Source organism: Hypanus sabinus, chromosome 10 (genome assembly GCF_030144855.1).
Source record: "Hypanus sabinus isolate sHypSab1 chromosome 10, sHypSab1.hap1, whole genome shotgun sequence".
NCBI lineage: Eukaryota > Metazoa > Chordata > Chondrichthyes > Myliobatiformes > Dasyatidae > Hypanus > Hypanus sabinus.
Genome location: NC_082715.1, coordinates 45,172,924 through 45,198,469, shown reverse-complemented (window position 1 = coordinate 45,198,469; position 25,546 = coordinate 45,172,924). Strand labels below are relative to the sequence as shown.

Genomic DNA, 25,546 nt, shown 5'->3' with positions numbered 1-25,546 from the left:
TGAAGTAGGTTCCTTGTGTCCAGTCTATTCCGCAATTTAGTTTTCGTGGCCCTCAGCACTTAGCTTTTGTCCTGTTTGCTCACTTTTTTTTTCACTTAAACTCAACGGGTTTGTCTTTAAGTGCAGGGTGCTTGGACTCAAGGTACCGGAGCAGTTTTGAGGGCTTCATTCCCTCATTAGACAGCCTCTGGGCCTGAACTGCAGCCTCCCGCCCACCAGATGCCTTGGCCAAGTGCAGCTGGTCATGGGTGGGGTGAGAGGACAAGGTCAGGGCTGGAGGCCCCCGTGCTGGGACCGCAGCGGTCGCAGTCCGGAGAGAGCGAGCAGGAGTGTGACAGGACACGCACCCGCACCCCCCCGTATGATCTATCGGCCGACAAAAGTTTGGCTCGAGGGATGACTTTCAGTAGATCGCAGTGAGGTAGCTGCTCTAATTATGAAACCCTGAGCCCGAATTAGGTCTGTGAATATTTTAGTCCTGGGTTTCCCATGAACATTCGGTGTGCTAAACAGGTTTAAAGGTGGCGCCATCTGTCCACGTTCCAGGCAAGTAGCATTGGCATTTCTCGCCAGCCGCTCGAGGCGGCCAGTTACCCGAGGCCAGCCAGTGATCTGTGGCGCAAGGGTGTCACTGCATTTAGGCGACTGATGACCTCGTGTGCGTTCAAGTTCAGCAGTGGGCGTGACAGGGAATGAGGAAAGGTGCCGCTGACTTGTATCGTTTCCTCGTGGCCCGGTGGTTGGGGACCACTGAAGTACACTATGTAGTGCGGGGGAGCTACACACATGCGTACTGGGCAGAAAAAACGGAACTAAAAGCCCGCAACCCAGAAACAATCTCTCAGCAGCGTTTGTGTATTTGTCTTTTTTTCTCGGGATCTACTGGGAAAGTGTCAAAGATTGGCCAGTCGATCGTGATCGACGGGTTGGCACTACTGTATTAGAATGATATAATCATATTTATTAAGCCTTAGCTTGGATATTGTATATGGTTCTCATCACTAGGTTACAGTAAAAATGAAATTGTACTGGAGAGGATACAAATAAGATTACATGACTATTTCCAGTATAGGTTTGGGTTGCTTTCTCACGAAAAGGGAGGCTGATGGGCAACATTTGTGGTGAATAAATAAAAAGTTCTCTGTAGTTGCATCAGAAACTAGGAAACCTTATTGCTACAGAGCAGAGAGGGGAGATAACAGACTTTCACTGCTTCAAGCTGTTTATGGACTGTAATTCAGTGTCAGAAGGGCTATTGCAGACACAAGTCTTTGCCACTTTATAAAGAAACAGTTTGGACATATTCTTGAATTGTTCCTCTCTCCTCTTGGTAATTTTTGTTGTAATGGACCTCAGAGTGGAGTGGTCAGCTGCATCTTTGATACATTGTTATAGAGTCATAGAAAACTACAGCACAGAAACTGGCCCTTTGGCCCATTTAAACTGTCTACTCCCATCGACCTACACCAGGACCACAGCTCTCCATACCCCTACCATCCATATACCTATCCAAACTTTGCTTAAAAGTTGAAATTGGGCTTGCATGCACCATTTGTGCTGACAGCTCATTCCACACTCTCTCAACTTCCCTTCATGTTCTCCTTAAACTTCTCACCTTTCACCTTTCATGACCTCTGGTTGTAGTCCCACCCAACTTCAGTGGAAAAAGTCTATTTGTATTTACTCTGTCTATCCCTCTCATAATTTTGTATGCCTTTATCAAATTTCCTCTCAATCTTCTACATTCCAAGGAATAAAGTTCTAACCTATTCAGTCTTTCCATATATGTTCGGCACAGCTTTGTGGGCTGAAGAGCCTATATTGTGCTGTAGGTTTTCTATGTTTCTATAACTCAGGTCCTCAAGATCCAGCAACATCCTTTTAAATCTTCTATTGAGTGGTGTCTGCCAAGATGCTTTTCAGAATCTCATTACAAACCTTTTTTCTCGATAGCTTTGTAATGTGGGGTAGGCTTGTGCTGATCATGAGCTCTGAGTTCTGAACAGATGAGTAAACTGTTAATATTGTTGTATTGTTGTTCCTTTCCATGTCACGTGATACATTGGGCAGAAACCTTGCCTTTTCTTTAACATTTGTCTGTTTTTTCACGAGGCCAAGTTGCTAGGTCGCAGCTCATTCTAGGATGGGTGGAAAGCATGCAAAAAGCTGGCCGGATTCGAACCTAAGACTACCTGCCTCAAAGTCCAGTGTGGATGCACCACTACACCACTGGCCAGCTAAATTATTATTAAATGAATCCAGAAATCAAATGACTGTTGGAAATGCCTTAAATCTAGAGAGGAGGTAGCAGGTGTTGTGGGTTGAGCAGGTTCCCATAAATTCTGTAAACAGCTCTTCTTTAGTGGGAAGTATGTTGATGATGAAGTATAGAGTTAGATTGTGAAAAGGGGAAATAGTGCAACTTTGACAATAATCTGCATTGAGATTTGGTGTACTGTACATTAGTTGGTTAGGATAATGTCTGATTGTAGCAGAAGTAAGATGGAAGTGGTTTCTGCAAGCAGCCAAGTTTAGCAAGGCTACTGCACATTCCTTGATTGGAGTTGAAGGATTTTGTATGTCAGTTAAAGCAATGTGCAATGGTTGACACTCTCCTTTGGCTTTTTAGAGAAAATGTTCATTTTTCCTCCAGCAGGATGCAATCCACACATTGACATAAATCATTAGTAGGTGATTAGTTTCAATATAATTATGGAGAAGGATAGGACTGGACTCAGGGTAGAGATTTTTGATTGGAGAAAGGCTAACTTTGAGGAGAAGCGAAAGGATTTAGAAGGAGTAGATTGGGACAATTTTTATGGGAAGGATGTAATAGAGAAATGGAGGTCATTTAAAGGTTAAATTTTGAGGGCATAGGATCTTTATGTTCCTGTTAGGTTGAAAGGAAAGTTTAAAAGTTTGAGAGAGCCATGGTTTTCAAGGGATCTTGGAAACTTGGTTCGGAGAAAGAGGGAGATCTATTATAAATATAGGCAGCATGGAGTAAATGAGGTGCTTGAGGAATATAAGGGATGTAAAAATATCTTAAATGAGAAAAGCTAAAAGAAGATATGAGGTTGCTTTGGCAAGTAAGGTGAAAATAAATCCAAAGGGTTTCTAAAGTTATATTAATAATAAAAGGATAGTGAGGGATAAAATTGGTCCCTTCGAGAATCAGAGTGGACAGCTATGTGTGGAGCCAAAAGAGATGGGGGAGATTTTGAACAATTTCTCTTCTTCGGTGTTCACTAAGGAGAAGGATATTGAATTGTGTAAGGTAAGGGAAACAAGTAGGATAGTTATGGAATCTATGATGATTAAAGAAGAGGAAGTACTGGCGCTTTTAAAGAAAGTGGATAAATCTCTAGGTCCTGACAGGATATTCCCTAGGACCTTGAGGGAAGTTAGTGTAGAAATAGCAGGGGCCCTAACAGAAATATTTCAAATGTCATTAGAGACGGGGATGGTGCTGGAGGGTTGGCATATTGCTCTTGTGGTTCCATTGTTTAAAAAGGGCTCTAAGAGTAAACCAAGCAATTGTAATCGTCAGTGGTTGGTAAATTAATGGAAAGTATTCTTAGAGATGATATATATAATTATCTGGATAGACAGGGTCTGATTAGGAACAGTCAACATTGATTTTTCCAGAAAGGTCATGTTTGACAAATCTTACTAAATTTTTTGAAGAGGTTACTAGGAAAATTGATGATGGTAAAGCAGTGGATGTTGTCTATATGGACTTCAGTAAGGCCTTTGACAAGGTTCCACATGGAAAGTTAGTTAGGAAGGTTCAATCGTTAGGTATTAATATTGAAGTAGTAAAATGGATTCAACAGTGGCTGGATGGGAGATGCCAGAGAGTAGTGGTGGATAAGGAGGCTGGTGACTGGTGGTGTGCCTCAGGGATCTGTACTGGGTCCAATGTTGTTTGTCATATACATTAATGATCTGGATGATGGGGTGGTAAATTGGATTAGTAAGTATGCAGATGATACTAAGATAGGTGGCGTTATGGATAATGAAGTAGGTTTTCAAAGTTTGCAGAGAGATTTAGGCCAGTTAGAAGAGTGGGCTGAAAGATGGCAGATCAGTTTAATGCTGATAAGTGTGAGGTGGTACATTTTGGTAGGATTAATCAAAATAGGACATACATGGTAAATGGTAGTGCATTGAGGAATGTAGTAGAACAGAGTGATCTAGGAATAATGGTGGATAGTTCCCTGAAGGTGGAATCTCATGTGGATAGGGTAGTGAAGAAATCTTTTGGTATGCTGGCCTTTATAAATCAGAGCATTGAGTATAGGAGTTGGGATGTAATGTTAAAATTGTACAAGGCATTGGTGAAGCCAGATTTGGAGTATTATGTACAGTTCTGCTCACCGAATTATAGGAAAAATGTCAACAAGATAGAGAGAGCACAGAGGAGATTTAATAGAATGTTACCTGGGTTTCAGCACCTAAGTTACAGAGAAAGGTTGAACAAGTTAGGTCTTTATTCTTTGGAGCGTAGAAGGTTGAGGGGGGACTTGATAGAGGTATTTAAAATTATAAGGGGGATAGATAGAATTGACATGGATAGGCTTTTTCCATTGAGAGTAGGGGAGATTCAAACAAGAGGACATGAGTTGAGAGTAAGGGGCAAAAGTTTAGGGGTAACACGAGGGGGAGCTTCTTTACTCAGAGAGTGGTAGCTGTGTGGAACGAGCTTCCAGTAAAAGTGGTAGAGGCAGATTCAATTTTGTCATGTATATAAAAAAAATTGGATAGGTATATGGACGGGAAAGGAATGGAGGGTTATGGGCTGAGTGCAGGTCGGTGGGACTAGGTGAGAGTAAGCTTTCGGCACAGACTAGAAGGGTCGAGATGGCCTGTTTCCGTGCTGTAATTGTTCTATGGTTATATGATTGATAAGGAATAGGCGATGACTTAACTTATGACCTTTCTGAAGTCAATGCAATTGAATTTGCATAATTTCTTGAAGGTGTCTCATGAATATATCTGAAGCTTATAGGCAAATCCTACAAAATGCAGAAGCTGAGGCTGTAAATTGTGACTTAAGTTCTGTTGTACTAAATTTAAAATCTTAGCTAGGATACAATCTCAAGATAGTTTAATGTCATTTCCAGTACACATGTAAAGAAGAACAAAATAACTGTTTCTCCGGATCTGAGGCAAAAAACCACAATAAGATAAGAACACAATAATATTAAAAACACATGATAAATATAAATATACACAACACCTTAAATACATTATCCATAAAGTGATGCTAGGCACAGGAGTGTCTGTACATAGGTGACTGACAGGAAATGATAAAGTAGTAGTGGTTGGGGGGTGTAGAGCTATGGGTTAGTGAGTGGGTGGAGGTGTTGAAGCCTTACTGCTTGGGGAAAGTAAGTGTTTTTGAGTCTGGTAGTGCTGGTGTTGATGCTATGTAGCCTCTGCCTTGCTGGGAGTGGGACAGACATGAGCAGGGTTGGTGGGAACCTTCATGATGTTACTGTCCCTTTTCTGGCACTTTTCATATATATGTCCTTGTTGGCAGGTCGGCTGATGTTGGTGATGCATTGGGTAGATTTGACTACCCGTTGTAACAACTTCCTGTCTGCTGCTGTGCAGTTTCCATATCATGCAGTGATATGTTAGGATGCTCCCTATTGCGTATATGTGTAGAATGACATGAATGTAGATGCGCATTGTCCATCTCCTTAGAAAGTAGAGGTATTGGTGCATTTTCCTGATTATGTAAATGTGTTCTGGGATCACGAGCGATTATATGAGATGTGCACTCTTAGCAATTTGAAACTGCTTGCAATTTCCATTTCTCTGCTGGTGAAGTAAAGAGGGGTGTGAGTGGTGCAAGTTCTCCTGAAGTTGATGACTATCTTTGTTATCTTGTTGATATTGAGGAAGAGGTTATTTGTCTGGCACTGGGCCTTTAGCTCTTCCACCACTTATCATCATTGTTGGTGGTGAGCCCCACCATTGTCATGTCATTGGTAAACTTGATAATGTGATCTTCCAGGTGTTTGACCATGCATATGGCCTTTTCAGTCTCTAGTCTTTATTGGGCAAGCGGCAAGTTTGTTTTTGGATGGTGTCGGGCACTTGTCGAGGACAGAATTGAGTTGAGATGCATAGTGTTTAATGCATCAGGCACTGACTAATTTTCCTCTGTTTGGCTCTCACAAGCTGACTCCATGGGCTGTTGAGTTGTAGATTTCCTTCATAACACTGATAAATTCCTACGTGTCATGGTAATCAATGGGTTGTCCTGCTATGTTTCCACTCACTATTTGTTCAGTAGGTCGAATGTATTCTGTTGGATGGGACTGAGGTTTGGACGCCCTTTAAGCTTTCTCCTGAGAGGCAGTGGAATACTCAATCCAAGTACACTGAGTAGTTGTAGCTAATTAACTCCTGGATCTCCTGGTCATGACACAGATGATTATGTTGCCATTTGTTGTTCAGACTAAAACAGTTTTAATACAAGCTAATCCTGTGAATATTCCATAAAGTCTTTTTGGAATCTATGATGAAGTAATATCGGCTGTAATAAGATTTTGTTAGGAATAGGCCTTTGTTGGGGTTAACTTTTCCCATTCTTAACCTGCCATTCATACTTTTCCAGAGGATTGTCTCCTTTCTGATCCTGGTATTGAGGATTTATCTTCCTCAATGATGAGGGTTTTTTTCCAGATTAATGGAAGTCTTGGCCTCATAGCCATAGGGTTGGTGTGTGTGCAGTTGTGTGCATTTGATCTAAAATTGCGTACAATCAAAGCTTCTGAGGAGGACTGTCAGCTTTAGACAGCATCAATGAAAGTCATGTCCCAACCATGGATGCCTTTGTGTGGACCGCTGAAAACTACCAAAATTTCAACCCACGTGATTTAAAATAATTTTTTTTTTGTTTTCTCATGGGGCAGTGGAAAGAGAAAAAGTAACTGGAAAATTAGCTGTTTATAGTGACATGCAGGGAAGAGGAGAGTGAGGTAAGAAGAAAGCATGTCTGAAGTAGGAGCAAATAGCAGAGTGCAAAGTAGAGAAAGGCATGAAATTTTGGAGAGAGGTGTATTGAATGAGGATGGGAGGAGATTAACTTCTCAGTAGGGTAGGGTGTGGCAGAGACGTTGAAAAAGAGGTGTTTCATGAAGGGCTGTATGTAAGAGAGATCAAATGGAGGGTGGACAATTGTGAGAAAGTGGTAAGTCTATGTGTATTTACACATGTTGACAGGTACCAATACAGGAGTCTAATTGGTGGTCTGTGTATGTTGATGTCCATTCATTAGATCCTGGCCTACAAACCATTGCCAAATTTTATGCTGGCAGTCCACCATGGAACTTGTAGAATTTCTATGAAATGACTGGATATTTGGTTGACATTTGACTAGTATGGCAGATAAGTTTTCAGTGTAGAATTGAGCAAATTGTTTTGACCTTGTTTAACCCATGTTTGCAATTGATTTGAATTGATGGGGGTTATGTGTTTTTAAAAAAAAATTATTCATTTTGATAATGCCCTAACTAATTGCAATAGTGGATAAATTACATATTTCATAATGATGGATTTCAGTGGCAGTGTTCTTACTGATTTTGTTGGAGCTGCTCCTACAGCTGGACTGCCATTATCGCTTCCCTCTTGTCCATTTCAGGACTTGGTGTATACCCATCCAAACCCGTTGGCCTATCGGTGCAACAAACTGGTTGAACAAAATCAATCATGTCAAGTGATTATGCATCTTAAACAGTTTCTGACTGATACTTGCAAGTTACTGCAATATAAGAGCACTTTTATGTGCATTTGAAAAATATACCTTTTGACTCAAGGACTTTACAACTCGTGTTCGCAGTTTTATTTATTGTTACATGTTTTTTGCATTCACACAATTTGTCAGACTTTGTAGTTTTTCATTGTTTCTATTGTATTACTTTGTTCTATACTGCCTGCAATAAAATGAATCTTGGTAGTATTAGGTGACATATGTGTACCTCGATAATAATATTTACTTTGTACTTCATAAGTGTTGCATTTCAGTAGCCAATTGTAAGGGGAAAATAGACAGTTAATGGCAGGACCCTTAACAGCAAAGATGTACAGAGGGATCATGAGGTCCAAGTCCACAGATTTCTGAAAGAGACTTGCAAGTAGATAGGGTGTCTTTTTTTTAAAGTGCCTTTTTTATGGTTGTAAGACAATCTTTAAGAACTTTGGGTACTGCGGATCTATTCCACCAGTGAGCTACTTGTTGACAGAGGAGCTGGACTGAATGCAGACCATGATGCTGGCTTGCTACAGGAAGACATTGAAGACATTGGAGTTGGTGCGCCAAGGCAGCATGCAGTGTAATGGCAGGAGATTGACTGGGACATTTATCTTGCAATCGTGAAATCCTGTTGGACATTGATAATGTAAGATGCTGCAAGTTTATTTCCCTTGTTTGTTGGCACAACAGACTGCAGGGGAACTGCATGGCCTCAATTGTAGCAAGGTCCAGGTCTCAAGTCGTGAGCTTGCCTGCTGCTCAGTGCAAGAGAGAAGATGCCAGAGGCAGAGTAGCATTATATCCATGCTTGGTTGGAAGCTGCCCTCTCCATTCGGTGCTGCTCTCCCATTGTTCATTTGGTGGGATGACAAGCTGGATTGCTTGCGTGTTCATTTGCAGACTGTCAGGAACCACACTGTCAGTTTGCGGGACATGTCACTCAAGGACTTGGGCCATATATATATCTTTGCATGATTGTGTGTTTGCTGCCTTGGATGTTTCTTGTGCTATACATGTTTTGCATCTTGGCCCTGGAAAAATGCTGCTTCACTCTGCTGTGTTCATGTATGGTTGAATGATAACTGAACTTGAACTTGAGATCTCTGCCTATATGCAGATAGGAGGGCAGCCAGATGATCAGATTTCCTGAAATGTGGTTGAGGGAACAGGTGGCATTCATGATGATACTGTATCAGTGGCCAAGTGTGTTGGGTTGTCTAGTGTTGTAAGCAATGAGTTAGGCTGAGACTTTTTTCAAGCAAGCCTGATTGGACTCCTTGACAATGATGTGAAAGGCATCATGGTAGGCTTTTCCTTGTTTGTTAATTGATACACTCAAGTGTTAGCTTGACATGTGCCTTTGGTGGTAATTAAACTGAAGTCAGGATCACGACAGAGAACTCTTCGGTATGTAGAACAGTCGGCACTTAATCATTAGATGTTCCACCTCAGGAGAACAAAAGTGAGACGACCATTTCATCTGAACGTCACAGTGAGTTTGAGTTTGTTGTGAAGCAGGTGCTGTTACTTCTGACCGTGCAGATGCCATCGTCCAGTCCGTTTGGTGAATTGAGAACTCCTCAGGCTGGAGCATGAAGTCCAGAGTGTTTGAGGGGCGGTGGTGTGGGTCAAGGGGAGCCATGTCTGGGTGAGAATGAACACCGTGTCACCTGTCTTGCTCTCAAGTGACTACTGGAGAATACTATGGAGTGGCGGTTGTGTTCCATGTCTCTTTAGTCTGGCCTAAAGTATTCCCAGTAACCTTGATTGCTGGAGCATGATCATTCTGTCGCTTCCAGATGCTGATCTTATGAACTGCCCACAATCTGAACCATTTGCATGATGGAAATGCAGACACGCACTTGGTTTCCACCTAGCAGAAGATGCCTACAGTCATGCAGCAGCTGGCAAATCCTTACTACCAACTGCTTGCTCATATGTATGGGCAGAATTTAAGTCAGGCATTTGTAACCTATGTGTTAAAATGTTTGTGGAGTAATATACAGGATCTAGAACGCCCTGTCTCTTACATCTATCCTTGCCTCCAAAAGTAAGTGCTATTTCCCCAGACAGTAAGGCCAGTTACACCAATGACCTTTGTTATCCCACTCACTTTAGCTTACTGCATCAAGAATCTGTGAAAGTTCTTTTCTCTCACATCTTGCACTCTGCTACTGTTCCCACTAAATTGCTAACCATCCAACTTCCTTTTCTGGCTCTCAACAGCAGAGATTCTGCAGATGCTGAAAATCCAGAGCACAAAATGCTGGAGGAACTCAGCAGGTCCCAATGAAGTGTTTCAGCCTTTTGAAAGAATGTATCTGTATAAATAATAATATGTATAAGTATGATGAGCAGTGTTGTTTTGAAGGTGTGGTGGGAGGGAGTTTACAGTGTGAAGATGGTTTTCCACAGCAACAAAATTATGTGACTGGTTCAAATTGATTTTCTAACAAAATTGTGCATTTAACATAGGTGTTTACTTGAGCATTGATGAATAATGTCAAGGAAGCAGAATTGGAAATTACTGAAATGCCTGTTTCTGTTTATCATATCATACACTTCATGTTTTTGCAGATTTCAGGGTTGGTGCACGACATTCAGATGAAATATGAGTTTCATTGAAATAAATAAAGGATGCTTTGGCACAAGGGAAACTAAATAATTTAAATGTCAGTGTTCTTATTAATACAATATTTACTTAAAAACAATGTTAGCACTTTACTTTCAGTAACAGGAATGTATGATTTTGGAAGCTTTTTACAAATATCACCAGTTATTTCCATAAGCTTTACAAGGAAATAAAAATAAATAGAATTCCATTAAATAGAAGATGAGTTGAAGAACAGGAGACTGTTGTTAGAAATGGCATTGAGTGAATTTTGAGAATGGATCATAATTATGAATGCTACATGAGTTATAATTTTGGAATTTTTTTTGTCCTTCAAAGATAGATCAGCAAGCAGTAGACTTGTAAGATCAAGTTGCATTGTCTATCCCAAAGATTCTCAGAAAATGTTAAAATTATTGTATAACACCACAATAAGAAACATAAATAAACAATAAGGAACTAGTTACCACTTCTTATGTATCCTTCTAGTGAGCTGGAAATGAGAATTTTCTTATAAAATCTCTATTTTCCCCAATAAATGTATACAATACAGAATGCATATTGAGGAAAACTGAGTGTAAAATAGTGTGTCTTTCTTTCAACAAAAGGGTAAAGGGTAGCTCAGAACTGGTTTTTGTGACAGTCATTAGAATGAATCAATAACTTCAAATTCCTGCTAGTGCCAGCTGCTAGGGAGGCTAGTGCCCATGATGGAGCTGGCAGAATTTACAACTTTCTGCAGTTTTTTTTTCTGATCCTGTGCAGTGTCCGCTCCTTACAAGACAGTGATACAGCCAGTTAGAATGCTCTCTGTGATACATCTTTTGAAATTTGCGAGTGTCTTTAGTGATGTACCAATCCTCCCCAAACTCCTAAAGAAATATAACCACTGTCCTGTCTTCTTTGTAACTGCATCAATTTGTTAGGCCCAGGATACTCAGAGATGTTAACATCCAGGAACTGGAAACTGGTCACCCTTTCATCTTCTGGTCCCTGCCTGAGGTGTGTTCCTTTGACTTCCCCTCCTGAAGTCCACATTCAATCCCTTGGTCTTACTGATGGTGAATGTATGTTGCTGTGACACCTCTCAGCCAGCTGCCTCATAACTAACAAAAATTCTCCAAATAGTAGTTGTCATCAGCAAATTTATATGAGCTGTGCCCAGCACAGCCACACAGTTGTGGTGTAGAAAGAGTAGACTAAGCAGTGGGCTAAGCACACACCCTTGAGGTGCACCAGAGTTAATTGTCAGTGAAAAAGTGTTATTTCAGATCTACACAGACTATGGTCTCCTATTGGAGACGTCAGGGATCCAGTTGGAGAGGGAGGTACAGAAGCCTAGGTTTTGGAGCTTGTTGATTAGAACTGAGAGCATGATTGTGTTTAATACTGAGCTGTAATTAATAAACAGCAGCCTGACTTGGGTATTACTATTGTCCAGGTGGTCCAAGGCTGAGTGAAAAGCCAGTGAGGCTGCATCGGCTATAGACCTATTGTGGCGATAGGCATCAGTCAACACTGTCTAGCATTTCAGCTGATAGAGAATCGCTGTTTGTTAATCTCAAGTCATTTAAACATGTTGAAATCTTAATCAATTTACTATTAGTTTTAAGCTTGCATGCATTTAAATCTTTTATTTTGGATCCTTTGCTGTTAACTTGGGTTGGGAGTGGATATCGTGGTAGATTTCAGTCAGCTTCATATTTATTGAGGCATTGGTTTTGCAATACAATTACAGGTTTATGTAGTCATGCATGTGTGAAGTCACTTACAAACAAACATAATGAAATGATAAACTAACAAAATTCATTTAAATAATGGAGCTGTGTTTCCTGTAGGTTCGATCTGTGGATGAGATGAATCATGACTTTCAAGCTCTTGCACTGGAGGGACGGGGAATGAGCGAAGTAAGTTGGCTAAAATTTGAAATTCTTCAACGACTGGAGGCTCACCCTGGAAAATTTTTTTTTCAGTTTTCACTATGCTGCTCCTTCTATGCCTAGGAAATGGATAATGGAAGTCAGACTAAAATTATATGTTTGTAAATACTGAGTAGTTTCAAAATCACTTTGTAGCTATATGGAGCAGTTGAAGTAGAATATTAATTGTGTGAATTCTCACTTTTTAAAATACTTTGTTCATAAAGTACTTGTTTGTAAGGAAACTATATTTATGTGACAACTTTCAGCAGAAAGGAATACAAACAACAAAAAACCAAGCCAAAGAATATTTTAAAAATCTGTTCATGGAAATTTGATCGAAAAGTTGGATTTCAAAGAGATGCCTTAAGGGGAAATGAGAAGGAGAGAAATTTAGGGTGAGGATTTAAGAGATCCTTTTCAATTTTTGGTTGAGGAGGCCATGCAAAAGCGGTTCTCAGTAGAGTATTTCAGATGATAGAGTTAATTGATGTGTAAAACTATCACAGCAAGTAGTCCAAAACCTTAGCATTTGGGACCTTGTGCCCTTGTCAGTGATTGAGAAAATAGGCCTTCTAATGATAGCTGTGATCAGTGGTTTCAAGTGGAACAGCTAAACAGCTTAAGCTGAGCAGTAGCTGTTCCCATGAAAGTAAGTTCTGGATTTGTGTGAACCTGTTGTTAATACATGATTTAATGTGTGACATGCTATTGAATCAGTCACAGTACTTTGTCACTAGACTCCATATGGTGTCCAGCAGTGAGTACAGACTCAATGGGATTCTTCAGCATTATGCTGAGGAGTCTGATGCTTGAACTTCCATTCTTGGCCTGAACTATAGGAAAGCTAACTTAAGATTTTTAAAAGCTGTTTCATTGTAGTCCAGTGTTTGCCTTATTTATGTGTTTTAACATGTTTTAACTTTTATTTTTAACTATTTATGTAGTTATTTAAGAATGTGTGGTGGAGTAAAAAAGTCTTTATTTGCTTTGATGGAAAGCAAAGTTCTGTTCTAGGTTTTGCCTTGTTTTAAAGGCCGATGGGATATCTAAGCAGTAAGCGACCTGTGGCCAACTTTGTTACTTGACTTTTTCCATGTAGCATGTCAGTGAAATTGGCCCAGTGCATCTAAAATGGAAAGTGCATAAATGGCAAATAAGGATAAAATGGTCTTCAAACTTGAATAATCTTTTGCATTTTAGGACTACCCACTTTGCTTTCGTAAGCACAATCTAGCATTTCAGTTGATAGAGAATTGCTGTTTGTCAATCTCAAGCCATTTAAACATTTTATAATCTTAATCAATTTACTATTAGTTTTAAGCTTGCATGCATTTAAATCTGTTATGTTGGATCCTTTGCTATTAACTTGGGATGGGAGTGAGTATAGTGGTCTGGTTCATATGTACTGAGTTGATTTTGCAATACAGTTAAGGGTTTACGTAGTTATGCATGTTGAAGTCACCTATAAGTGAGTCTTTTGACTATGTCTGCACATTGTAGTAATTCTCAGGAATGATTTCTGCATGCTGAGGATCTGGGAAGAGATCTTGTATTGGAAAGAATGGCGCCAGTCACTTTTGTCATTAATAAGATTGTTTTCCAGTTTTATTACTATGTTGCCAGATCTTTCACAAACCACTTTTGTGGTCAGCATTATTATCTCAGACAAGGGAGTATATTAAAATTATTTTTACAGAGATGCTACTATAGAGAGAGCATTTATACTGTTCATAATTGAAACAAACCTTTGTACTTGAACATTCAGTTTCATATTGTGACTTTAAGGCTGGCTTCAGGGTATTCACGAAGTATGGATAATACTGGGTAAATGAGCAATCTGTTTTTGTCTCACAGAATGCGACAGAGAAGGGAGCGAGAGGTGGTTGAAGGAAAGGAAGATGGGTGTTGGGATCAAAGAGTCTGCTTCTTTGATTAAAGTCTGGAGGTTAACTTGATTAGCTGTACACTGTCTGGAAACTGGAGTGGAAGTGACAAATAAAACCAAAAATTTTTAGAAATCTCAGCAGTTCAGACCACTATGGAAAAAAGTGATAACATATTGAGTTGAAGATCTTTGTTGCAATAGGGAAAGAGGGAACACGAGTTAGATTCAAGTTTGAAAGTGTACATGGGTGGGAAGGATGGGTCAAACCAAGTTTTTCTGTTTCCACCAACAGTCATTGACTTGCTGAGCATTTCCTACATCACCTAGTACTTAGAAGCTTTAACTCCCTTTCTACCTGTCATCATTAATCAATCAATTCTTGAAAGTTTAGGGAACTGGGGGATATGTGGGACTGGCACATGACAGTAGTGGAGGTCTGGGTATATTACTGTGATCATGTTGAATGGCAGGGCAGGTTTCAGGCTTTCTAGTGCCTTACTATTTTCTTTGTGTTATGACAGTGAGTCTGGATCAACTCATTCAAATGAATGAGCATGCCATTATCACACCTCATTTTCTAGGCATATTGCTCAGGGCTGGTTGGAAAGTGCATTAGACCTTCTGGTCATGGACTCAGTTCTCTACTACAGGACTGAATGGTGAATGCAGCAATGTAGCAGACATATAGATTGCAAGTACCTGGCATTTGGGACATTTTGGGGTTCTGCATTTGAGCCTATTTGTCTGGAAGGCTGAGGACTCAAGAGGTATATAGCATATACTAGTTATTAGATGGCATAATTTCACCTTTTTTTTTTACTGGCACTTTGGAAGTTGGAGGTCATGAAAAGTGAATGAATTTTAGTCTGGTTTGAAGCCTGAGAGTAGGTGATGAGTCATGTCAGGCCTCCAACTCTGTTCCAACTTACTGTTTTGGAAATTCTTTAAGCTCATCTGTTTTGAGTATAAGTTGTTGATCTAAATATACTAGATCATTTTATGGCCCCATTCTCTGTATTACTCCTTCCAGTCATCTCTGGTGGACTATTAGTAATGACTGAATTGATGACAACATTGAATAAGAGAAAGTATATCTTCCGTTTTACTAACAACACATTTTGTTCATTTTGATTTAAAGTAAACTTCCAGTCCATCATCCTTCGCAATTGTTGTTTCAGCATGGCATGTACCATTGGATTGTCACAGCATGTTTTTTTTGTATGACATGAATTTCATATAGGCCTACATAGTTTAATGTGCTGTACCCAACTCTGCTATTGATTTTGATGGAGGATAGCAGTTTCAGTATTGCATGTGACACATTGGGCTTATTTGGTCATTTCCATCCAAAACCATGGTATTATTTTTCTGATTCACATTTGTTCAGAAATGGTTATTTGCCTTAAAGGTACCTTTAAGATATGTGAGCCATTGTGTTTCTTTGTCTTTGAGTGAATATGTTCATTAATTTGCCTCCTGGTTAATAGCCTAGTTGTAAAAACTTGTCAGTAAATATAGACATGACAGTTAGGACTCTTCTACCAACTTTCACCACTGCAAGGACTTCATAATTGTCCTTTTAGAATCAGAACCAAAAGATTAGGCATGTAAAAAGGGCATTGTTAGGATGGCCATGGGTGATGGAAGCTGCATTGGCTGGAGTTTCTGGGTGTAATTTGCAAGATGCAGGATCAGTTCATCCCTAAGAAGAAGCATTCTAAAAAAAGGATGAGGCAAATGTGGATAAGGGAAATCAAAAACAGCATAAATGCAAAAGAGAGGGCATACAATAGAGCAAAACATAGTGGGAAGCTAGAGGATTGGAAAGCTTCTGAAAACCAACATAAGGCAACTAAAAAGCAGTAAGAGAAAAGGTAAACATCAAGGTTGGATTGCCAATAATATAAGAGGGTATCAAAAATTTTATTCACTATATAAAGAATAGATGCGAGGCAAGCATAGACATCAGACTGCTGGAAAATGACACTGGAGAGGTAGTAATAGGGAACAAAGGATCATCAGTCTTCACTGTGGAAGAGACTAGCAACATGCCAAAATTTCGAGTGTCAAAGGGGCAGTAGTGAATGTAGTTGCTCTTACTAAGAATATTCTTGGGAAGCTGAAAATCTGAAGGAGATGTGGACCAGATGGGCTATACATCAGGGTTTAAGAATAGTCGTAGAAATTGTGCAGGCATATGATCTTTCATTAAATTCTAGAATGGTTGTGTAAAACTGAAAATCGCAAATATCACTCCACTCTGAGAAGGATGAGTAGCAAAAGACAGGAAATTATAGCCGGTCTTCAGTGACTGGGAAGCTGTTAGAGTCCATTATTAAGGATGCAGTTTCAGGGTACATGGCACATGATAACATAGGCTGAAGTCAACATGGTTTCCTTGAGGGGAAATTTTGTCAAATCTGCTGGAATTCTTTGAGAAAATTAATGGGCAGGATAAACAAAGGAATTCAGTCGTGTTGTTTATTTAGATTTTCAGAAGGCTTTTGACAAGGTGCTGCAAATGAGACTTATAAACTGAGAACCCATGGTATTACAGGAAAGATACTAACATGCACAAAAGATAGGCTAACTGGCAGAAGGGTCTGAGAGGGAATAAAGGGGCCTTTTCTGGATTGCCCTTGATAACCAATGGTGTTCCACAAGGGTCAGTGTTGGGTCCACTAATTTTCAGGTTATACTTTAATGATTTAGATGACGGAATTGATGGCTTTGTGGCTAGGTTTGGTGAACAATGCAAACATAGGTGGAGGTGCAGGCAGTGTTGAAGAAGCAGTAGGTCTGCAGAAGGACATGGAGAAATTAGGGGAATGGACAAAGAAATGGCAGGTGGAATACATGTAGGGAAGTGTATGGCCATGCACTATGGTAGAAGGAGTCTTACTGCAGAATTCCCTGAGGGTTAACTTGCAGGTTGGGGCAATATTAAGGAAGACAAATGCAACCTTAGCATTCATTTCAAGAGAACTAGAATATAAAATCACTAATGTAATGCTGAGGCTTGTGTGCAGTTTTGGGCCCCTGATATAAGAAGGGAAGTGCTGGTGGGTCTAGAGGAGGTTTACGAGAATGATCCTGAGAATGAAAGGTTAATGTATGAAGAGGGTTTGCCTCTCGGCCTGAACTCACTAGAGCTTAGAAGAATGGGGTGGGGGAGATCTCATTGAAACCTACCCAATATTAAAAGGCCTAGCTAGAGTGGACGTGTTTCCAATAACGGTAGAGTCTAGGACCAGAGGGCACAACCTCAGAATACAAGGGCATCCCTATTTGGCCGTGGATGCTGAATCATTGGGTATATTTAAAGCGGACGTTGATGAGTTCTTAATCAGTAAGAGAGTTAAAGATTACAGGGAGAAGGCAGGAGAATGGGGTTGAAAGGGGAAATAAGTCAGCTATGTGGAGCAAAATCAATCTAATGATCTAATTCGGCTTCTATGTCTTCAGTTCTTATGGCCTTACCTGACATGCTTGCAATGTTCATTTAATGTGAGTATCAATTGATTGTTTTGTTTAGGGTTCACTAAATAGGCAGTTAGCACATAAGGTCTTTACCAGTCCACGCATCTTGTCATGTGAAGGGTAACTGTCCATGCTTAGTTTTATTTTATGAAGCTCATATTAGTAAGTTCAATGAAAGTTAGCATATTTCTTTATGGATCTATTTGAAATTGTTGCATCCTCTTGGAAAATGTAAGCCTATCCTTGTGTAGCTGGTTTAGGCAAGTGTGTAAAATTCCCACAATTTTGTATGTTGTCTTCAATATTGAAGTTAATCTGATGATGCAGAATAAGTGTTTTAGCACTAAGCTGGCTCAGTGCCTCTTTCTTCAATTACTACACTTTGGAATGCATTTATTTGTAATTGCAGATTGACGGAATAAGAAACCATAGATTGAATGCTAAAGTTTGGCCACCCTAATTCTTCAAAACAGTTCACCCTCCACACACAGCTTGCAGTCTACCTATCCTGCATTTGTCTTTCTGTAGGTTTTGATGCTGTATTGTTGGGATCTGAATGCTGCCACCTTCAATTCAAGAACAGTGATGTTTCCAGAGCAAATCTTTATCTAAGGTAAAATAATGAAAGACTGCCCAGGCTTTGGACTGTGCTCTGCCAGGGGTAGCTGCTTTAAGTCTTCAGTTGGAGAACATTTTATTGTGAAGTTGAAGCTTCATACTATTTCTGAGTTTTGTCCTCCAACATTAATAGATTAACCTTAGGAATTTTTTCGTGGTTCATTCAGTCCCTTCATTATACACCATAACATTTTAACAATCAGCACTGGCACACATTGCACTACAGTAAACTTAGCATTGAGTTAAGGGCATAGATCTTAGAAGCAGAATTAAGCCACTAGCCCATCGAGTTTGCTCAGCTGTTCTATTATGGCTGATTTAATATCCCTCTCAACCCCATTCTCCTACCTTCTCCCTATTACATTTGTCATCCTGACTAACCAAGAACCTATCAACTTGTGCTTTAGCCAGAGGGTTGTGAATCTGGAACTTATTGTCACAGCAATAAATTCCATAGATTCACAAACCTCCGGCTAAAGAAATTCCTTCTCATTGCTATTCTAAATGGTCGTCCCTCTATTTTGAGGGTGCCCTCTGGCCCTAGACTCACCCACTATATGAAGTACCTTCTCCACATTCACTCTGTCTAGGCCTTTCAATATTCAGTGAGTTTCCCCTCAACCTTCTAAACTCCTGTGAGTACAGGTCCAGAGCCATCAAGTGCTCCTCATATGTTAATCCTTCCATGCCTGGAATCATTCTCTTGAACTTCCTCTGGACCCTCTCCAATGCCAGCACATCTTTTCTTAGATAAGGGGCCCAAAAGTGTGTGGCCTTACCAATGCCTTATAAAGTCGCATCATTATATCCTTGTTCTTATATTCAAGTCCTCCTTGAATTGAATGCCAATGTTGCATTTGCCTTCCTTACCACTGACTCAGCCTAGAAGTTAAGAGATCCTACATTCTGAAGCATTATCATATAAAATTGCTTGAAATATTGACACCACAACATTCTTTGAAAAAGCACTGTTTCCTTGAAGTACAGTTGCTTGTTATTGTTTCATATGTTACACAATTGCTTGTTTTTCTGAGTATTATGGGAAATGTAGGAAAGTGACTGAGGAGAGAGAATTCTTATAGGTGAACTTGGTTTCATAGCTGAACTCTTTTTTTTTGTCTTTACTCCATTTTCTATGCTGATCAAATCATAGAGTAATAAGCACAGAAACAGGCCCTTTGGCTCAGTCAGTCCATGTTGATCACAGCATCCTATCTGCTAATCCCAGTTGCCAGTTGGAATATTGATTGTAAATATGAAATGGGCAGATCACAACTTTTCCCACTTCCTCACACCACACTTTCTCTGAAAGTAAATGCTGAGATTAGAATATTTACTGCAGCAGTGGGATGATATCTTTGGGGATGGACTTAGCTATAAATTGGGTAATGTTCAAAGCTTTGAATGTCCTGTTTTTGGGACTATGAATCTTGAATTGAAGGTTAAAAGTGACCAAAATTAAATAACTTTTCTCAAGTTGAAGTGATCACAGTTGTAAGGAGAAAAAAGCAAAACTATAAATTTCACCATTCTTCTTTATGTATTTTCCCTCACTGGAAGTTAAGTCCCAGAGTAACTGGAACTAGTAGAAATGTGTGTTTTAGATTTTAACTTTGTTATTTTTCTTTTGCTTATTCACTCATGGTTTCTGGTTGTGCCTGGTAGAACCAGAATTTACCATCCACAGCTATTCTTGTTTTGCAACTTTTAATATGCAACTGTAATTTCCTGTCTACTGACAGTTTTTGGGGAGTGTAAGAGCTTTAATTTCTAGTAGGTCATATAGTCCTGGAGCAAAGTTCATTTGTATCCTAATAACTTGATTTGTGTGCCTATTTTTTTTTCATCTTGACAGTGTCATATTTGTCTTGGATGCTTTCTGCAGTTGGCATTGATTTCTTCAGAGACAAAAATGATCATTTTGTTGATTTTGTGTAACTAAATGGCAGTATGGAAGAGCTGGGCCAAAGGGTCGGGTTCCATTTTGTATAGCTGACTGATTTGCCATGACCACATAATTTGATTGTCCTCAAGTATGAACTGGTAGATTTTCTTAATTGTGACCTTTGTTCAATTTTGAGAATTATCACTCAAGTCAGAACGTTATTCTTTTACTGACATGAACACAGGAGGAGACCATATGGCTAACTAGTATGTGCTGGTTTCAAGGGAAGCAGTCTCCATAGTCTCATTCTCCCATACTTCACTGTGCCACTGTAACTTAGTCTCTCTCAAGCCCGTCCACAAATTCAGCCATTGATTCTTTTGCCATTAAGCTACATGGGTAATTTACAGTAGTAACTAACTAACCAGACCACTTGGGATGTAAAAGAAATCAATGTGATCAGAAGATGATTTGTAAGCTTTCGGTATCGTAAGTCAGGATCAAGCCCAGGTCTATGGAGGTGTGGTTTAGGCCCCATTGGAATTTCTGCAGGCAGCTGAATTTCAGGAGGATGTTTTACTATTTCTCCCTTTTAATAGTGAGTGTGGGAAAGGCCATGTGCCATAACAAGCACTGTTCTCTGCATGGTTCTTCAAGGTTTTGCATTGTCCGAGGATCATATTAACTGTGCCTTTGGAAGGATTACGTCCATGCTGAGTTTCAGAGAGCAGCATTTCAGAGGAACTTAGTGATGACTAAGGCTGTGGCACACAGTAGGGAGACCTTCTGCATCAGCCATCATTGGACATCTATTTTATTGAAGATGGGTTAGTTACTGAATTTGGAATTGTTGGGATAACATGTTACCAGATGTCTATAATGAGGCTGTGTATTTGATACTAAAGCTTCTTACGTCTTAAGTTTCAGGATTTCATTGAGGATACTGTCTGCTTCCAAGGCCTGTGCAGTAATGTAGCTGTTTTGATTTCTTGTGGGTCAGAGTGGCAGCAAGTCTGACAAGGAAAACTGCTGTGGAATGGAGTTAGCATGGTTCCATTATTAGAATTGCTATTGATGAGAACCACTGTTACTGTAGAGGCTACAGAAAAGCTGTGCCTTTTCCCAAAATGTTTCCTTTTTAATCTTTCTTGCATAGCATTGCATTTCATCCCCAACAAAACTTTGTTACTGGACCTCTTAGGTCCATTTCTTCAGTAATTGACAATCTTCAGAACTACTTGCATGCGATTTTAACCTATAGCAACGACTCTCCTGAGCTGTGGGATACCCAAGCCTCGTTAGTTGAGCTGTAGCAAGCACTTGCATTTGCATGTGCTTAGTTGCTGAGCTCCATGCCATTGTGGATCTTTCATTGAAGTGTGCAAAAGGACAAACTTTTTCCACTAACAGTAAACCAAATCTTTACTTCTAACTTTGCTTGATAAGCATGCTGCTCTCCAACAGTAAAGATCTGTGACAAGATCTTGAAAGATATGGGATACTTCCTCCATCTCAGGAGCACCTGTCAGCAGTGATCGATCATTGAAGTTCCCTGTCATCTTTAATACATTAACATGTTCTTTAGTTAGTTGAGAAAATAAATATTTGAATACTTTACACTTGTCACAAAAGTCATGGTCTAAAGCAATCCCAACCACCGGGCCACGAGGAAACAATATGATTTGGCGATATGAAATGACATGAATCAGCTGCACCTTTTCTCATTCCCTGTCACGCCCACTGTTGAACTTGAATGCACGAGAGGTCATCAGTTGCCTAAATGCTGTGATACCCTCATGCCAGGAATCACTGGTTGGCCTCAGGTAATCAGCCGGCGAGAAGTGCCGTTGCTACTGGCTTGGAGCGCAGACGGATGGGTGCTGCCTTTAAACCTGTTAAGCACAGCAAATGTTCATGGGGAACCCGGTGCTAAAATATTTGCAAACGACTTGATTTGGGCTCAGGGATTTCGTAAGTAGCAGAGCAGCTACCTCGCTGCAATCTACTGAAAGTCATCCCTCCAGCCAAACTTTTGTTGGCTGACAGATCCTACCTACCTACAAGGGGGGGTGGCAGGCACGCTCCCTGTCGCACTCCTCGCTTGGTGGGTCGCTCTCTCCGGACTACGGCCCCGGTATGGGGACCTCCAGCCCTTACCTTGTCCACTCACTGGTGTGTTGCAATGAATTTATATGTTCATACAAGGAAAATATGTGCAGTGTGTTTAATATCCAAACGTTACTTAAAATGTTATGATGCTATTGAATTATAAGTGAGTTATAATTGACTTATCACTATATTCATGCAAGGAAAATGTGCGCTGTGTGTTTAATATTAAATTCGTTAGAAAAAACATTTTAGAAATGAAATTGAGTGTATTAGCCACTGAAAAGTGACTTATAGATGACTTATCATTTATATTCCGGTCGTGATTAACACCCCCCCCCCCCCCCCCAACCCGTCGTTGGCCGATCGCAAGAATATTGTCAATATTAAACTGGTCCACAGTTCAAAAAGGTTGGTGACCCCTGGTCTAAAGGGTACAGTGATGCTTGCCCTTTCATTTACCTCTGACACCTGAGCTACCTTTAGCAGGCATTTTGAAGCATTGGAAAAAGAACAACAGTGACACGTTCCCAAAATTTTGCCAGTTTATTGAAAAGACAAAGTATGAGGTCAGTCATTGTCCCTTGCAGAACTGTGTCCATTTCAAAGGTACATTTAATGTCAGAGAAATGTATACAATAAACATCCTGAAATCCTCTTTCTTCGCAACCATCCACGAAAACAAAGGAGTGCCTCCAAAGAATAGATGACAGTTAAATGTTAGAACCACAAAGTCCCCCTCAGCTCCCTTCCCTCCCACACATAAATAGCAGCAAGCAGCAATCCCCCTCCCACCCCACTGGCAAAAAAAGCATCAGCACCCACTACCGAGCACTCAAGCATGAGGAAGGCAACAACAAGACACAGACTTGCAGTACTCCAAAGACTACATTGCTCACCTAGCATTCGACATACCACAGACTCACTCTCTCCCTAATTTTTTACAGAACAACACACACAAAATGCTAGAGGAAATCAGCAGGTCAGACAGCATCTGTGGAAATGAATACAATTGACATTTCAGGCCAAGATCCTTCTGTACAGAGGCTATTTTTGACAGACACTATGAAACAGTCATTCTAGTTTGAACTCCAGCACAAGGTTAAGTTCTCTGGTGGACAGAGGAAAAGATTCAAGGATATTTGCAAAACTCAATTGAAGAGCTACAATCCCATTTATTACTGAAAATCTCTTGGCCATGTCCACTTCAAATGGGGAAAGAAGTGTATGGATATATGAATGGAATAATGCATTGTTTGTCCCTGGTATTCTTTTTACTGTCTTGCCGGAATCATCTTGTCCATATGGATATGATGAATGCCATGAGAGGTTTCAAGCAGTGCATCGGGCTATGATAACATGTCCTACATTCACTATTTGCCAGTACTACCAAAACAGATTAACAATGGGAATATGAATCAACTATCTGTAAGTGTTCTGTGAAAATTAGTTGCCAAAGTACATTTACATCTTTAACCTTATTTTATTTCAGTTTATCTCATTAGTACATCAATTGTCAGGCCTGCTTTCTATGCCACAGTCCATGCAGTGGGTGGAATTTAAACCTCTTCATTTTAGGTTAACATTATTATAAATTTGACAGCATTCACTGTTTTCAACAGTGATCAGCAGCAGTTCTGATTATTGACAATCTTTTGGCAAATAATATATGAAATTAAAAATTAAAAAAAGATTCTATTAAGATATAAGTAGATTTAGATATATGAAAATATACTTAGATATATGTAGAATCTCCATCCATTTCTGTGTTATTGGGTCATTGAGAGTCTGGCACAAAGTTTGCCAGAACGACTGAGTACAAATGTCAATTTTGAAACACCGCTGTTGTAACTCCAGCAGGAACAATTACTTGTGGGGATGTCATTTAGGAAGATTTGTCAGATTGGTATATAGTATTGGTAAACACCTTTTGTGGATCACATCATAATGATAGAAAAGTAATATTCAGATTGAAAGTATTACTAATTTCCAATCACAGAATTTTCATCTTGGTTATGGGTTCTCTTGTCTAGGTCTTTGGCTAAGACTTTCTGTGGTTATAGAAACATGGTTATCAAGGCCATTAGACCTCCCCACTTCAAAGTAGTAGCTGGCACATTCTTAACTAGAGAGTGAGGTTGTTGCATGGAAAATTGATTGAGACAAGTGGCAAATCAAACAAGCCATATGGCAGACCAATGATGAATGAGATTGCTCTGGACCACTTTTTTTTGTGTGCTTAGCATGCAGTTAACTTGAATTTAAGCCAGACAGCTTTGATGTATGGATTAATAATATGTTATTTCAAGTTTTGTCAAATATTGGTTCAGGTTAAATAATTTAACATATTTTGTACCTTGTCCATTAGCCCTCAAATGCATGGATCTGCCAGTTTTTTTACCTGTCTTTATCTTCCAGTGATCTTATTTCAAATTGCAAATTAGCTTGGTATTTGAAGGTATCCTTGATGAATCTAGAGCAAATTGTTATTTTTATAACTATTGTGGTAGGTAGCACTTCTCAGGTTCCACAAAGAAAGGAAGGTGTTTGCTTAGAATAGGATTTTACTTCAAGTGTTCATTCACAATCATTCCCATAATGTTTCCTGCAGGTCTGTAGCTGGTATGTTGGGATATTTGGTTGGAATTCTTTCACTCATTTATTCAAACATTAGTGCTGATTTCATAGCTTCTGTTCTGTAGTTATAAAGAAATCATAATACAATATAGGCAATTCAAGTTCGATTTATTTGAGATTTATTTTCTTGTCATCTAACACAAAACCAAGATACAGATGCATTTTTGGACAATTAGACATTTTTAAAGTACTTTCCCAGTGACTAGGTGTTTTACTTGGGTTAGTATTAACATATAGTACTGTGCAAAAGTTATAGGTGTGTGTGTGTGTATGTATGTATATATATGTGTGTGCGCGTGTGTGTATATAGTTCCTAACACGTTTGCACAGTACTGTATTTGTCAACATGGAATGGAGACTGAGTTTGTAGACCTGCAGGAGCAAAAGATGTTGGAAATGACGAGGGTGGAGCGCTACAAGAGGGTTGTGGAGCAGGTGGCGGAGAAGTACCAGGGTGGGGGTTGGTGTGGGTGCAGTCACACAGCCCTGAGACACCAGGCAAGGTCATTTGATTCTGAACAATTGGTTTATTGATCATTACAGAAGGTCTCTGTGGTACTTCCCTCTCCATTCCCCCTTTCCTAACCATGATTTCCCTCTCCCTGCCTCCATCCCACTCTTAGTCTACTGTAGA

General features: G+C 39.8%; 1 protein-coding gene across 5 annotated transcripts in view; it reads left to right on the top strand.

Annotated features, from left to right (window-relative positions):
* Positions 1–25,546, top strand: part of LOC132400629 (pumilio homolog 2-like) — a 139,499-nt gene that overhangs the window by 11,304 nt on the left and 102,649 nt on the right. For all 5 annotated transcript variants that reach the window (XM_059981792.1, XM_059981789.1, XM_059981790.1 and 2 more), the window contains exon 3: positions 12,218–12,286. In XM_059981792.1, the coding sequence (XP_059837775.1) occupies positions 12,218–12,286 (69 nt within the window). The remainder of the gene's footprint in view (positions 1–12,217; positions 12,287–25,546) is intronic.